Here is a 14,169-nt window from a genome sequence, read left to right as displayed (position 1 = left end):
AGAATCTGTATAGGCCAAATGTCTTCTATGTGAAGGACTAGTCAGATTTCCTGCGAAGGTCTTACACAGGCTGTGACATGCACAACATTACTGCAAATCATGTAAAACACATTTTGTGTGTTAGTTGGTTCAAACTAGATACTGTTGGTTTGCCTGCAAACGCAGATCAGTTGATAACTACCTGACATAGATGTTGTTTTCAGCATAAATATAGAAAGGGTATACTCTTCGTTGCAATCTGAAACCTTTTTTTTGATAACTTTCATCAACCACTTGACTAATACAACAGAATTAAAATAGGTCAGAAGGGAACAAAGCTCATGAGAATAAATTGAGCAATGGAAAATATTAGTGTAGGCAGTGTAGCACAGACATTTGCAATCAACAGCTGCTGTCTGTGGCATCCTGGCTCTGGCTAAATCTACATCTGTCCACTGCAGAGGCTCCATCCACAACCTGGAGGAGGAACTAGTATACATGACTATTATTTTGTTAACATTTAAATTATATAATAAACTGTTACATATTTTAATTTCATATAATAGTACAGTATATAGCTTACCACTATTATATTACATTAGTTTTTTTGGTTATGCAATATAAATACATTCACCCTTACTTTCAGCATACAAAGTCAAACAAGATTTTCACATTTACAAAAATATCTACAAAATTTAATACCTTGTTAAATGGCGATTAATACTTTTTAATGGCCTTAATTTTCACAAAATTGATTTATTACCTTTTTAAGACCCCGGGGACACCCTGTTTACTGCCAGAATATTTTCCTCCTGAGATTCAGTCATTTTCTGTCACTTGGACAGTCAAACACTCTGAGGCCTCCAAATTAACCAGATGGTACCTGCCACCTATTTCCAGGAAAAACGCTTAAAATAACATACACAATCAGTAATAACTCCTCAACCATTAGTCCTAGATGCATAATTCTGGTCTCCTTTGAAAGGTCAGAAGCTAAGGGATATAAATCCATTGTACATATGTATTACAGACTACATGGAGATGCAACACAGAAAAAATGTATATCTCGCCTGGTTAAAAAAAAAGCTAAATTTTAATGCAATAAACCGTAAGAGATTATAATGCACCTGAATATCTTCTAATACAATTGTTTTAATGTTCATGTGGACGTTGAGAATGACAGCTTCAGTACTGCGTTTATCTCTCTGTTAGATTCCATTGGCTTCTCACAGTGTTCATGAACCAAGTCACTGTTTTAACCACACCCTCAACCTTGTTTTGGTATACGGTATTGAAATTGAACATTTAGTGGTGTTCCCACAGAATCCCTCTTTGTCCGACCACTGTTTGACAACTTTTGAGTTTGTATTGCTGAACTACACGCCATTGGGCAAAAATGTCTATACAATATGTCTGTCTGATAGTGCTGTAGCTAAATTTAAGGATGCGATTCCATCAGCTATAAATTCATTATCAAGTCACAAAGTAACAGGACTCCTGTGCTAATTTCAGTCCCTCCCAAATCGATCATCTTGTCGATAGTGCTGCAGGCTCGCTGTGAATGACACTCGACTCTGTAACCCCTCTAAAAAAGAAAATAATAAAACAAACTTGAGAGGAATTGGCGTTCCACCAAACTGGAAAATTCTCGTTTAATTTGGCAAGATAGTCTTAAAACTTATAGGAAGGCCCTCCGTAATGCCAGAGCAGCGTACTACTCGTCATTAATAGAGGAAAATAGGAACAACCCCAGGTTTCTTTTCAGCACTGTAGCCAGGCTGACAAGTATTCCCATAGCTCTCAATAGTTACGACTTCATGAGCTTCTTTAATGCTAAAATTCTAACATTAGAAACAAAATTCACCAAGACCTGCCCTTAACTGGCACCAACTTATCTCTAAACTCAGGAACCTTAGAAACAGCTGTAGAACCAGATACATGTTTAGACTGCTTTGCCTCCCTCAACCTTTACCAACTAACTTCAATAATTTCTTCATCTAAACCATCAACCTGCCTCTTAGACCCCATCCCGACTAGGCTGCTTAAACAAGTTTTACCCTTAGCACTATACTAGATATGATCAATCTATCTCTATCAACAGGCTATGTACCACAATACTTTAAAGTAGCTGTAATTAAACCTATTCTGAAAAAGCCCAAACTTGATCCAGATGTTTTAGCCAACTATAGACCTATATCTAACCTTCCATTTCTCTCTAAGATCCTGGAGAAAGCAGTTGCTAAACAGCTGTGTGACTTTCTACAGAGCAATAGTTTATTTGAGGATTTTCGGTCAAGATTTAGAGCTCATCATAGCACAGATTCAGCACTGGTGAAAATTACTAACAACCTCCTCCTTGGAGATTGTACTGGTTTTATTAGATCTTAGTGCTGCATTTGATACCACTGACCATCAGATCCTATTGCAGAGACTGGTACATTTCATTGGCATTAAAGGAACCACTCTAAGCTGGTTTAAGTCCTATTTATCAGATCGATTTCAGTTTGTACATGTTAACAATGAGTCCTACATGCACACCAAAGTTAGTCATGGAGTGCCTCAAGGATCTGTCCTCGGACCAATCCTGTTCACTTTATATATGCTTCCTTTAGGCAATATTATCAGGAAATATTCCATAAACTTGCATTGTTATGCAGATGATACTCAGTTATATCTATCGATCAAGCCAGATGAAACTCATCAGTTAGCTAAACTTCAAATGTGCCTTCAGGATATTAAAACCTGGATGACCTGTAATTTTCTAATATTAAACTCAGATAAAACTGAAGTTATTGTTCTGGGGCCCAAGCACCTCCGTGACACATTATCTAAAGATAGTTTCCCTTGATGGCATCGCCCTGGACTCCAGTACCACTGTGAGGAATCTTGGAGTTATCGTTGATCAGGACATGTCGTTTAAGTCTCACATTAAGCAAATTTCAAGGACCGCCTTTTTCACCTATGTACTATTGCGAAAATCAGGAACATACAGTCTAAAAATGATGCAGGAAAAACTAGTCCATGCATTTGTTACTTCTAGGCTGGATTACTGCAATTCCCTATTATCAGGCTGCTCGAAAAAGTCCATTAAGACTCTTCAGCTGATCCAGCATGCTGCAGCATGTGACAGGAACCAGGGAAAGAGATCACATTTCTCCGGTCTTAGCTTATCTGCATTGGCTTCCAGTAAAATCCAGAATAGAATTTAAAATCATTCTTTTCACCTACAAAGCTCTTAATGGTCAGGCACCATCTTATCTTAAAGAGCTCATAGTACCTTACTACCCCACCACAGCACTGCGCTCCCAGAATGCACGGTTTCTTGTGATTCCTAGAGTCTCCAAAAGTAGACTAGGAGCCAGAACGTTCAGCTATCAAGCTCCTCTCCTGTGGAACCAGGTTCCAGTTTGGGTTCAGGAGGCAGACACCATCTCCACATTTAAGAGTAGGCTTAAGACTTTCCTCTTTGATAAAGCTTATAGTTAGGGCTGGCTCAGGTGAGTCCTGAACCATCCCTTAGTTATGCTGCTATAGGCCTAGATTGCCGGGGGACTTCCCATGATGCACTGAGGTCCTCCTACTTTCTCTCCCTCTCTACGCAACCTCATCCCATTAATGCATGTTACTAACTCAACTTCTCCCCTTTCCGGTAGTCTTGTGCTTTCTCGTCCCCCTCCTCCTATCACTTCCTTCAGGTGTTTCTGGCTCTGGAGCTGTGGAGTCTGGATCTGTGGTTGCAAGTCACCTGCTGCCCCGTGTTCCTGCTCGACACCCTCTGCTACAATTAGTTACTAGTCCTATTGTTATAATCATTAACACTACTATAAATATCTGTACCATTTTTCATTAGTCTATAGCAACATTACCTTTACTGTCTGTACCTCTGTGTGTATATTGTGTAGGCTCCCCACCCCCCAACCAGTCGAGGCAGATGGCCGCCCACCTTGAGCCATGGTTCTGCTCGAGGTTTCTGCCTCTTAAAAGGAAGTTTTTCCTTGCCTCTGTCACCTAGTGGTTGCTCTTGGTGGGAATTGTTGGGATTCTGTAAATAACATCAGAGTACGGTCTAGACCTGCTCTTTTATGAAAAGTGCTGTGAGATAACTGTTGTGATTTGGTGCTATATAAATAAAATTGGATGAAAAAACAAACGGTTATTAAACTTTTTTTTAATACCAGGCGAATGTCCATGTCTTGGCCATACTTACGGTTTATGTTCACTTTTATTGGTAGTTATCTTTAAAACATTTCTCTCCATACAACCACGTTCCAATTAACAAAGCTTTCAAAACATTGAAATATTAAAAACAGTCACTATTCCTGTGAACTAAAGCACTCCCATGCTTTACAGGCCACAAGTTGAACTGAACATCCTACACGGTTGGATCTTTCTCTTCTTATTGAAGAGAGATAAAGCCCGCGTCCGCCTAAGCAAGCTCCTCTTCTCTCCCTCAATCTGCCGACAGAAACGAAACTTATCAGCTCACTGCGGCCCATGAGGATGGTCTTTGACACAAACAACTGCTGTACTGGACTGAAAACAGCTAGAACAATGAAAATCAATCACCTGCCTTCGGGCAGATCCGGTGTCACTTGGTTAAAGGAGCTGCTATGATAACAGCACCTGTCAGCTTGACGTCCTGCAGAGTTTTGGCGGGGTCTTAAATTTCAAAATTGAACGCCTCAAAGTCTTAAATTTGCTGAAGTTTGTGTTCTAGGTTTTAAATAATTTTAAACGGGTATTTATTTTCCAGTGTCCATGTAACGCTACCTCTAATGCTCATTGAAATGGTCCCACAGCGCTCAAGAATGTTTGTGGTTTTTCTTTTTTTTTTCTTTTCCCCTCCCGTGGTGTTGTAGTTCTTTCTGTCACTAGTCCAAATCGGTCCAAATGTATAACTCGCTTTATTACAACTACAAAGACTAACAGGCAGCTTTCATGTTATTGCCGTAAGTCTCTTTCGGATTGTACCACAGATATAAAACGGATTTATTCTTCAGCTATGGGGAAGTGCAACCTTATCGGTTCTTGGATAGGAAAAACACATCTTAGGGCTTAAAACCAGTCTCTAGCGTATATGAAGCCTGCTGTCGCTGCTTAATGAATGAGCGCCGCTATTAAAATTTCACACGATCGTTAATGATTATCAGTAAACTACAGTAACACTCAGCCCATGGCTGTCTCCCTCTCCTCGTTCTTCAGAGGACGAGCGAATGTGAGCGCGGCAGAAAGTGACATAAGGACGATAAGATTAGCATTAAGGACTGTTGGCCACGGAGGAGCGGAGGTTACTAACGTTAAAGCAAATTAGGGATGCAAACTAACGTTAGTCCTTTTTAAGATAATAAGGAGATTATTCTTTTGGATTTTGATGTACAAATGAAATGCTGGTAATTATACAGAAGGGAGGTGGTCCTCATGTTGCCTATTTGTTCTTTTCTACAAATCTATAAAGCAGTGAATTAAGACACAAGGCAAACATGAATAATGGTGAGGCTCAAAACAGCTTGGTGCTGCGCAATGAAAATCATTGTGGAGAGCATCAAAACTACCTAAATGAAGTTCCCCAGATCTAATGGTTTAATTCAACCCCAGTAGGCGTATTAAGCAAGTTTAGCTTTTGGGGTGTAGTTTATTATTGTATCCCTGTCTGCTCCCTACCAGCTGCTGATGGATAACATCAGCAGTAGGTCAAGTTTTATAAAGTCGCCAAAAAGACAAATTTCTTTCTTTCCTAGACAAAGATTTTTCTACCGGTGGTCCATTTTTCACGTCAGCAGGTGCACCGCATGCCAGTTTGTTAATTACGTAGCTTATCAATGTCATCGTCCATCCCAGTGTTTCATTGTTGACATTGTCCAATGCCAATTTTGTAGACATCACTCAACCCTAATTTGAATACAATGATTTACTCTGCAAGTAATTTTGTGACTGCATTTCCTTTGTGCGTTTCTTCCTTAAGTCTTGAAATAGGTTTTAAATTTCATTCATAATGGTCTTAAATTTGACCAGGTGAAACCTGCAGAAACCTTGATATTGTTCTACCTTGTTCTACCTTGTCTACCTGACTTAACAATTTGCATAGTGTGAAACGTCTTATTTTAAACAATCTTTATTAGCTATCTTTATTTGCTTATGATTCCATAAAACTACACATTTAAAGCTCCCTTTTATATTAAAGTACAAGTGCTGCTCATGGAATAAAATTATGCAAAGTCGCTTTTTCCACAGTAAGGTAGTAAAAGGAAATTTTATTTAACTCAAAATTGAATATTAAAATTGTTGCTGGTTAATTATCTGATCAAGCTGTCAATTACGTAGTCTATTCAGTTTTATGCAAGATGTGCCTTATTTTGTGTCTGTTAAATGTAGAAATGACAAAAGATGTTTAAGGTTTTGATACTAATAAAGGGAACTTGAATTGTATTTTTTCAGGACTACTATGTGAATTTTGTTTGAGTAGAGTATAAATTGTGCACAGTTACATTTATTGAGTAAAGAATTAGTGGAATTTAATAAGCATCAATGTAATTTAGAATGCCGAAATAAAATGTTTTAAAAATGTATTATATTTAAGTTAATGCTTACTCAAATATTATTACCACTACTATAAAAGTTTGAGGTAATCAGTTTCCACAAATATTTTTAGTATTCTGAACATATTTGGGATTACAGTGTACGATGACAAGTCATAATGTCTGCTGTGAAAAACACCCGTTGCCTTCCACACATACTGTGCGTGTGCAGTACCGAAAGGAAGCAACAGTGGAAATAAAATGCCTACATGATGTGAATATGAATATTGTCCAATAACTTTTGTACTCTCCATGCAGGAAACAGTTTATATTTCTCCTTTAATGTCTGCAACAGATTTACATCCATGCATGGCATCATATAAATAAATAATAAAGGGAGGTATTGCCAATAACTGCACTGTGTTGTAAACTCAACAGGCCTGTCCTTTTTCAAATAATCATGGTATCATCAAACCCATATTTAAAACAATCCATGTTTCATTTTCTATATATTGTACTAATTGTAATTAGATTTCACTGCTGTTCCCCACCCCTCTCCCCTCACTTCCTTTCTTTACATCTGTCATTGAAGTAGAATAGTTTTGACAATATAGATATACAAGTGTAAACTCTGTCAAAACATTTGAGCCGTTCCTGGCAGTTTTATATATTTAACATTTCACTGATATACAATATAAATATTGTAGAATATCACTGCTATGAAAGTAAAATAATTATATTCTCAGAAATACTATTTACTTTTACACTCTATTTACATATAAGTCATCTACCAGGATAATAAAGTAGTAACCATATGCTAGCAATGTCTATACATATATTAACATCTAAAATCTTAAAGATAACATTTCCTTTTACGTCTCGTCTTGGGGACTTGCTTGATCTTTGAGTTCACCTGACCCCAAACTGTCAGATAGAGCGGGCACAGGTCCTGGAGATTTGTCACTGAAAGCAAAGAAAACTCTGATTTGTATTGCTCAACTCAAATCATGCAGAAGACCAACATTTTCACCTGTTGTCTTACCTGTCTCCATCTTTCTCTGTCTGCAAATGAAGTAAGTCAAGAATATATTAGAGCAAACCTTTCAGTATTGAAGTATTTGTTCAGTCAGACACATTTAATCCCATTGTGAAAGTTTACCTTAGGCTTCTGTGATGCACTGCCTCCAGTCTTCCTGGGAACCCCAAGAGTCTCAAAGGAGTGGCTCCGCACTCGTATGGCTCTCTAATGACGAAGATTCAGAGGCCAAATAGTGAAGTGAAAATAGTAAAGTTAAGTATGAGAGAGTTTATTAAACATTTACCTTAAAGTTTTCAATGAATCCTCCACTCCCCTCAGATGCTCCCCGTACACTTTCAGAAGATGGGAGCACAGACAGTGATGGATCCCCCATCATGCACTGGGAACGGGCTGAGAGTTCAGCCTGCAAGCTCTCGAGGAGCGAAGAGCGAGTGCGGAGCTTCATAAGAGTGGAGGAACAGGAGAGCATACATGGCAAGAAATTAGATGTTTAGATATTCACTAATAAAGAGCATAAATTAAAACAGTCTTTGTCCCTCTACCTCCAGCCTGCTGAATCGTTGAGCCTTATAGCAGGAAATCTCTGCATTGATGAGTTTGGTCAAGAGGAATTCTCTCAGCAGGGTACACTAAAAGACAGGACAGAGGGAACCAAGACTTGTGCATCGTCTCAATAAAATATTTGTACTGTAGTGATTCAGGTAAGCAAGGCGTGGACTCACAGGCAGGACAAGCTGAGTAATTGTTTAATGGGTCGATGGTCAAAGCAGGTTTGTCAACAAGACGAGGGGCAGGCAGACAGAACCATAAGACAACTGGACTTCTACAGCAAAAGGGCACGTTGTACTAAAGAATAGTGTCCCAATCTTGAGTCAATCAAGTCTCATATCTTTGGAAAAACATTTCAATGTCTATTTGGTGCAAGTCGCAGTTTGAGTGACTATGATGTCACATATCATTTCCTGTTAGTATAAAGTAGTAAACTGTGATGATTAGTATAGAGCACATATTGTATAGTATGTAGTATGGATTTGGGACACACAGCTCCACCTTCTTCACAGCCGACATTTTGATGTTTCATAGTAGGAAAAGCACAGGTGTAACTTATATCATTAATCATGGCTCCATTATTTTCAAGTTTGCCAGTCAGCCGTGACAGTGAGCAAGCCATGACCCTGAGACTGAAGCAGAGTACTTTTTACTTTTCACGGAGGACATTTTGACTTGTCAAAGTAGGAAAGGCATTCAATTTAGGGGAGCGAGTTCCAGGGTCCTTGTATTGCGCATGCTCACTTACTGACATGGCTTACTGGGACACTTAATTACAATAGGTTTATTGTGGTATGTGTATTGGGGTTTATGTATTTTGTTGTATTTTCATATCTGTAGTGTATTGTGGTTTTATGACACTGAGAGCTGTTTATTTTAATTACACTGTACATGGAAAAGCCCAGCTAAAGACAAGAGTTAAACATTAGCAATAGCTACTATGTTAAATTGCATCATCCCTATCAAATAAGAATTTTTAAATAATGGAGCAAAGCAAGGAGGAAGAGGAGGAGAGACCCTGCCCGGAGGAAGCCCGGGGCCCCCATCTGGAGCTCGATATTCGATATTCGCTCCTACCCTCACCTATGGCCATGAAGGCTGGGTCATGACCGAAAGAACGAGATCGCGGGTACAAGCGGCTGAAATGGGTTTCCTCAGGCGGGTGGCTGGTGTCTCCCTTAGAGATAGGGTGAGAAGCCCGGCCATCCGCGAGGAGCTCAGAGTAGAGCCGCTGCTCCTTTGCGTTGAAAGGAGCCAGTTGAGGTGGTTTGGGCATCTGGTAAGGATGCCTCCTGGACACCTCCCTAGGGAGGTGTTCCAGGCACGTCCAGCTGGGAGGAGGCCTCGGGGAAGACCCAGGACGAGGTGGAGAAATTATATCGCCACACTGGCCTTGGAATGTCTCGGGATCCCCCAGTCAGAGCTGGTTAATGTGGCTCGGGAAAGAGAAGTTTGGGGTCCCCTGCTGGAGCTGCGACCCCTGCGACCCGATCTCGGATAAGCGGATGAAGATGGATGGATGAATGTATGGATGGAGCAAAGCCATCTTTAATGTCATCATTTACCTGTGTTTTTCCTGCTTTGACAAGTCAAAATGTCTGCCATGAAAAGGGTCTATTGGGAACAACTGCTGCACAGGGACGGACTTGCAGATTTTAAAATAACTATTAGTCAATGGTTGACTTAAAACAGGAAAATATGCTGAAAATGACAACAACTTGTTGACTTTGGTATCGTTTCTTACATCTGTGAAGATGGGAGGATCCGGGAGGACCGGACCAAATGGAGGAACATCATCTCTGGCTGTAACAGACACCTGTGGAGAGGAGAGAACATTAGAGCATGAGTGATAAACCGTCCTGGCTGAAAACAGCTATATTCACAGATATATTAGTATTAGTCTAGTTGTAATGGTAAGTAACAAAAACTGGTAGTACAGAAATGCCAAAGTCGTTTAGAGAGCCATAGCATAGTGCATCCACAAGAGAGTGACAGCTTAGTAAAATGTCCGGCTAAGAAAATCATCAAAAATCAAAATGTAAGGTGTCCTCATGAAACATGTTTGTTAATGGTTAATGGCTAATTGTTTAGGTTAAACAAACATCAGTCGTCATTTTTTATTTTATTTTAAACTCTCAAATAGTAATCGGTATTAGCCTCAAAAATCCAGTGTATTATAGTTTTTAGTCGGTCTCAAAAAAATTCAGTATGCTTTTTAATATAAAGGTAAATCAGTTAACTTGTCACAGATTTACTTTAATTGATAGGGATGATAGATTCATCAGGGGCTTTTTTAAAAACTCACCTGGTACGCAGTTTCACCTGTCTCCTCCTCTCCATGAATCCTCCGGACGACCAAGAAACAGTGCAGGAAGTGAGACTTGATAACGTCACATAGAAAAGGGGTTTGGCCCTCCTGGTAGACCAAAGCTACAATGTCATTACCAATGTGTCTTTTTCTTTGTAACTGTGTAGGGCGATGAGGAGAAGGAGAAAAGAAAAAAAAGATACGTCTGTGTCTGTTCAGGAAACATGCTTTCTACAGAAGCACTGTCCTGTGAATCAGAGCAGAATAGACTGAGTGTGATACAGAAACTGACCTGCTGTGGGTCACCCTCTGTGAAAGGCAGTTTAGTTGCGACATGGAACATGATTTCTCTCCCATGAAAGGAAGTGAAGACTGCTTCGCTTCCTGTCTGACCGTGACACACATCCAGTCCTCCCCTGAACCTTAGAAAAAGGGATTAATAGTAGAAGCAATATTAGATTTTACAACTTACATGTGTGATTTGTTCCGCTAAACAATGTCAACATTGTGCACTTTACCCTGTAAAGCCTTGCAGTTGAATCGTCGCTCCCAAAATAGAAAGGAACTCTTTAAACTCTTCACTTTCCTCATTGTTACTAAGAATGTCCTCCTCTGTGAACTGTGGAGAGACAGATGTCTGAGAGTGAGTGCTTATCACACTATGCATGCGGCATATCAGTCATAAGATACACCATCATATCAGTTGTTTTTATGAATGCAGGACATCTGCACAGTTTCTTACCTGCCCATCCTTCTGGTACAAAACTCCAAACTTGAAATTAGGAGACACTCTGTGTTCATCAAATGCAGTTATGAGTTCTGGAGCCTGAAGGATGAAAGAGGGGGAGACGACCTTTGAGAGGATTTGTCTAGAACACGTGGTAGTTATTTTTAGTTATTGGAAGTTTTAGCACGTTACCTTAAGGTAGCTGACCACTTCAAATTTTGAGACAGTCACTCTGTCACAGAGCATCTGGAGAAAATATGAGTGTTTTTTTAAAAACATCTCTTACTAGGCCATTTTTTTCATACACATTTTACATACAAAGCATATAATCAGTTTATAAAATATGATGAATTGTTTCAAATTAAACTTTCGAACAGTGTGTAAACCCGCTACAACAAAAAAGGTTTCATACATGTTAACACATCAATAGAAATAATCCAAGAACCTAATATCCCCCCCCAAAAAAAACAATCTGAAAGGGACAATGACAACATTTACTATTTTAAAGTCTTTTTTGCTAATAATACTTCTGTACTTATTTGTAACAGTATTCTTAAAATGTGGCTCGGCTACTTTTACTTAAGTATTGTGGAGTATATGAATACGTCTTGCACCAGAATAATCATTTGGATACCTTTGCTAATTCCACAGCAGATGGGATGATGGGGAAAAGAGAGACAGAGAAAACTCCATGCAGAGAGCACTCCTTCATTCTGTGAGACAAGAAACACAGTCTATGTATAATTGAATGTGATGCTTTATCGCTTGGTAATAGCAGTTACTACATACAGATACATTCAAATGAAAATGTAAAGATCTCCTCCAGGCATGTTTTAAGACATAAATATACTCTGCTTTGAATGCTTTTGAATAGTTGTTGCCTGATATGTTTTCCCACAAAAAAGGTCAATCACCTTGTTGAATAATTCTTTAAAATTACACATACTCCTTCTCCTTATATGGGCACTTGTGGTTTCAAGTTCATCATGAAAACATGCACGTGTGTACAAGTTGAGGTAAGCAGAGAAACTTTCAACCTTCAGCAGATGAATGTGAAACTCTGCACATACTTCATCCAAGTGAAGTACATTTAAGCTGGACACATTTTTGAGAGGAGTGGGACTCCACTCGAAAATGTGATCCAAAAATTCGCTCATAGTTGGCTAAAGTGGCTGAAAATCTCAACCTCAGTATCACCCGCAACTTGTTCTCCTCTTCCTCCAAACACACGGAGAGAACCAGGGGCCCCAAAGATGGATCCACTGCTGTGAATGAGTGATGGTACTAAAGGGCGGGGGAAAGATAAGACATAAATACCAGTCCAGGAAAGATGGTGTATGCCTTGAGACTTCATATAAAGTCTACTTACTCGTGAGCGGAAGAACTCGTGGTAGATTTTGGCCTCTCCGTCTCTCTCCATGATGTCGTAGCTCTCTGGATCTTGGCCATAGTGGGACGAGGTGGGACTCACGTCTACGAGCCGCTCCAGAGGGGGGTTTATCCAGTAGCCCCCCAACTTTGAAGGGAGGATGAGCGGCAGGTCTCCACCTATCGTTAAAAGCTGAGACTAAAATAGACACAAAGGAGCACCTGGTGATGATGAGGGCCTGTTGTTTCTGTTGTTTGGGGAAACAAATGTCGTGGCGTTCATAGAAAGGTCAGCGTCAACTGTCACGTGGGTTTCAACCCGTATATAGATTTCTCAGACTGAAGACTCACCTTCAGAGGGAGAGGGAATTCACACCGCTGCTCATCGATCCTGCTGCCCTGATGGACAAGAGGAGTATTGATAAGAAACTTATGCTACTCAGACACCACTGAACACACACACTGCACAAAATCAATCACACTGTAACTCACCTGCAGCTTTTCAATGATTTCAAACAGCTCTGTGTCCTGATATGAACAACAGGCAGTTAGACGTCAGACAGAAAGGCAGACGCAGAGAACGGGAAGGAGAAATGGGGAGGAAGAGGAACATGACAAACGCTTCAGTTGCGAACGGAAAGTTGGCTTCTCAGAGAGGCATGACATGGAAATACATTAAGTATGTTTAATTAAAATAGGAGGGGGAAAGGTGCATGCTGGATATGTTAATGATATCACCCTCTGGTTGCTGCTGGCAGGGAGGAAAGGCTTGCTCTCACTGGCGGGCGAGTCCAGGATGCCCAGTATGTTGTCCTCTGTAGATTCAGGTCTGCAGCAACAGGTTAATTTACAGAAGAAGACAGCACAATCACTTCCCATTCAGTTCTTACATTGTACATCAATGTTAGCTCGAAACAGCTGCGATAAAAGGGAAAATGTAATCCTCACCTCGTCTCATCCCCACATGTGAATCTGTCCACACTGTAAACAAGGAAGTAAGAACTACTTGAAGACAACTGATCATCTTACAAAGACAGGATTACTTACATCTAAAAATGTCATTTATTCAGTGTGTGTAGCTACTAAATTGACTTGTGGTGGAAAAATGCCAGTCCTAGTCTGAGACAAACAGTGTTTTTACTCACCCTCCATATGCCCCAAAAGTGAAACTTCTCTTTCTGGAGAAAGACATGTCATTCCTCTTTTCTCTCTCCATGGCTTTGGTGTCACTGTGAATGTTTGTACATGCCGGTTTGCTACTGAGTCAATCAGGCTAAGGTTGAATTAATTCACTCTATCATTCTGTCACTCCTCCTCCTCCTCTCTGCCCCCTGCCTCTCACTCATTTAAGCTTCCCTTTCCTCTCTCTGTCCTGCTGTCAGCCAGACAGGCAGAATTAACGTGCTCATGCTCACAAGCTCCCCCAAAACTGTAAAACGGACACAGTCAAGCTGCTTCCTGCCATCGATCCTTCGCACTTGAATAACCACTCGTAGTGGTTTCTCAGACTGACTGAACTTAAATATAGACCTGTGAATAAAGAAATGGGTGAGACATTTACTCCCAGGCCTGTTACCCTTTGAGTCAGTAAGGATCATCAATTATTGACAGCGCACACAGCAAGGGTGAGGAGATGGCCAGCAGGGGAGGGTGAAGGAGGATGGGGGGGGGGGCCTATTGAAAG

At 40.2% G+C, this 14,169-nt stretch overlaps 1 protein-coding gene across 1 annotated transcript; it reads right to left on the bottom strand.

Annotated features, from left to right (window-relative positions):
* Positions 1-6,814: 6,814 nt before the first annotated feature.
* Positions 6,815-14,169, bottom strand: rap1gapl (RAP1 GTPase activating protein-like). The gene is made up of 19 exons (XM_046045284.1): positions 13,631-14,169; positions 13,434-13,466; positions 13,224-13,314; positions 12,978-13,013; positions 12,837-12,884; positions 12,487-12,684; positions 12,304-12,401; positions 11,752-11,830; positions 11,310-11,363; positions 11,133-11,216; positions 10,909-11,009; positions 10,683-10,812; positions 10,388-10,549; positions 9,827-9,898; positions 8,076-8,162; positions 7,817-7,972; positions 7,654-7,737; positions 7,537-7,556; positions 6,815-7,457 (listed from the first exon to the last, which is right to left on the bottom strand). Exons 1-19 carry the CDS (start codon positions 13,699-13,701, stop codon positions 7,367-7,369), a joined length of 1,695 nt encoding a protein of 564 aa, XP_045901240.1. The 5' UTR covers positions 13,702-14,169; the 3' UTR covers positions 6,815-7,366.

Source organism: Micropterus dolomieu, linkage group LG03, assembly GCF_021292245.1.
Source record: "Micropterus dolomieu isolate WLL.071019.BEF.003 ecotype Adirondacks linkage group LG03, ASM2129224v1, whole genome shotgun sequence".
Classification (NCBI taxonomy): Eukaryota; Metazoa; Chordata; class Actinopteri; order Centrarchiformes; family Centrarchidae; genus Micropterus; species Micropterus dolomieu.
The sequence above is the reverse complement of the archived record's forward strand: the minus strand, read 5'-3'. Positions and strand labels throughout refer to the sequence as shown.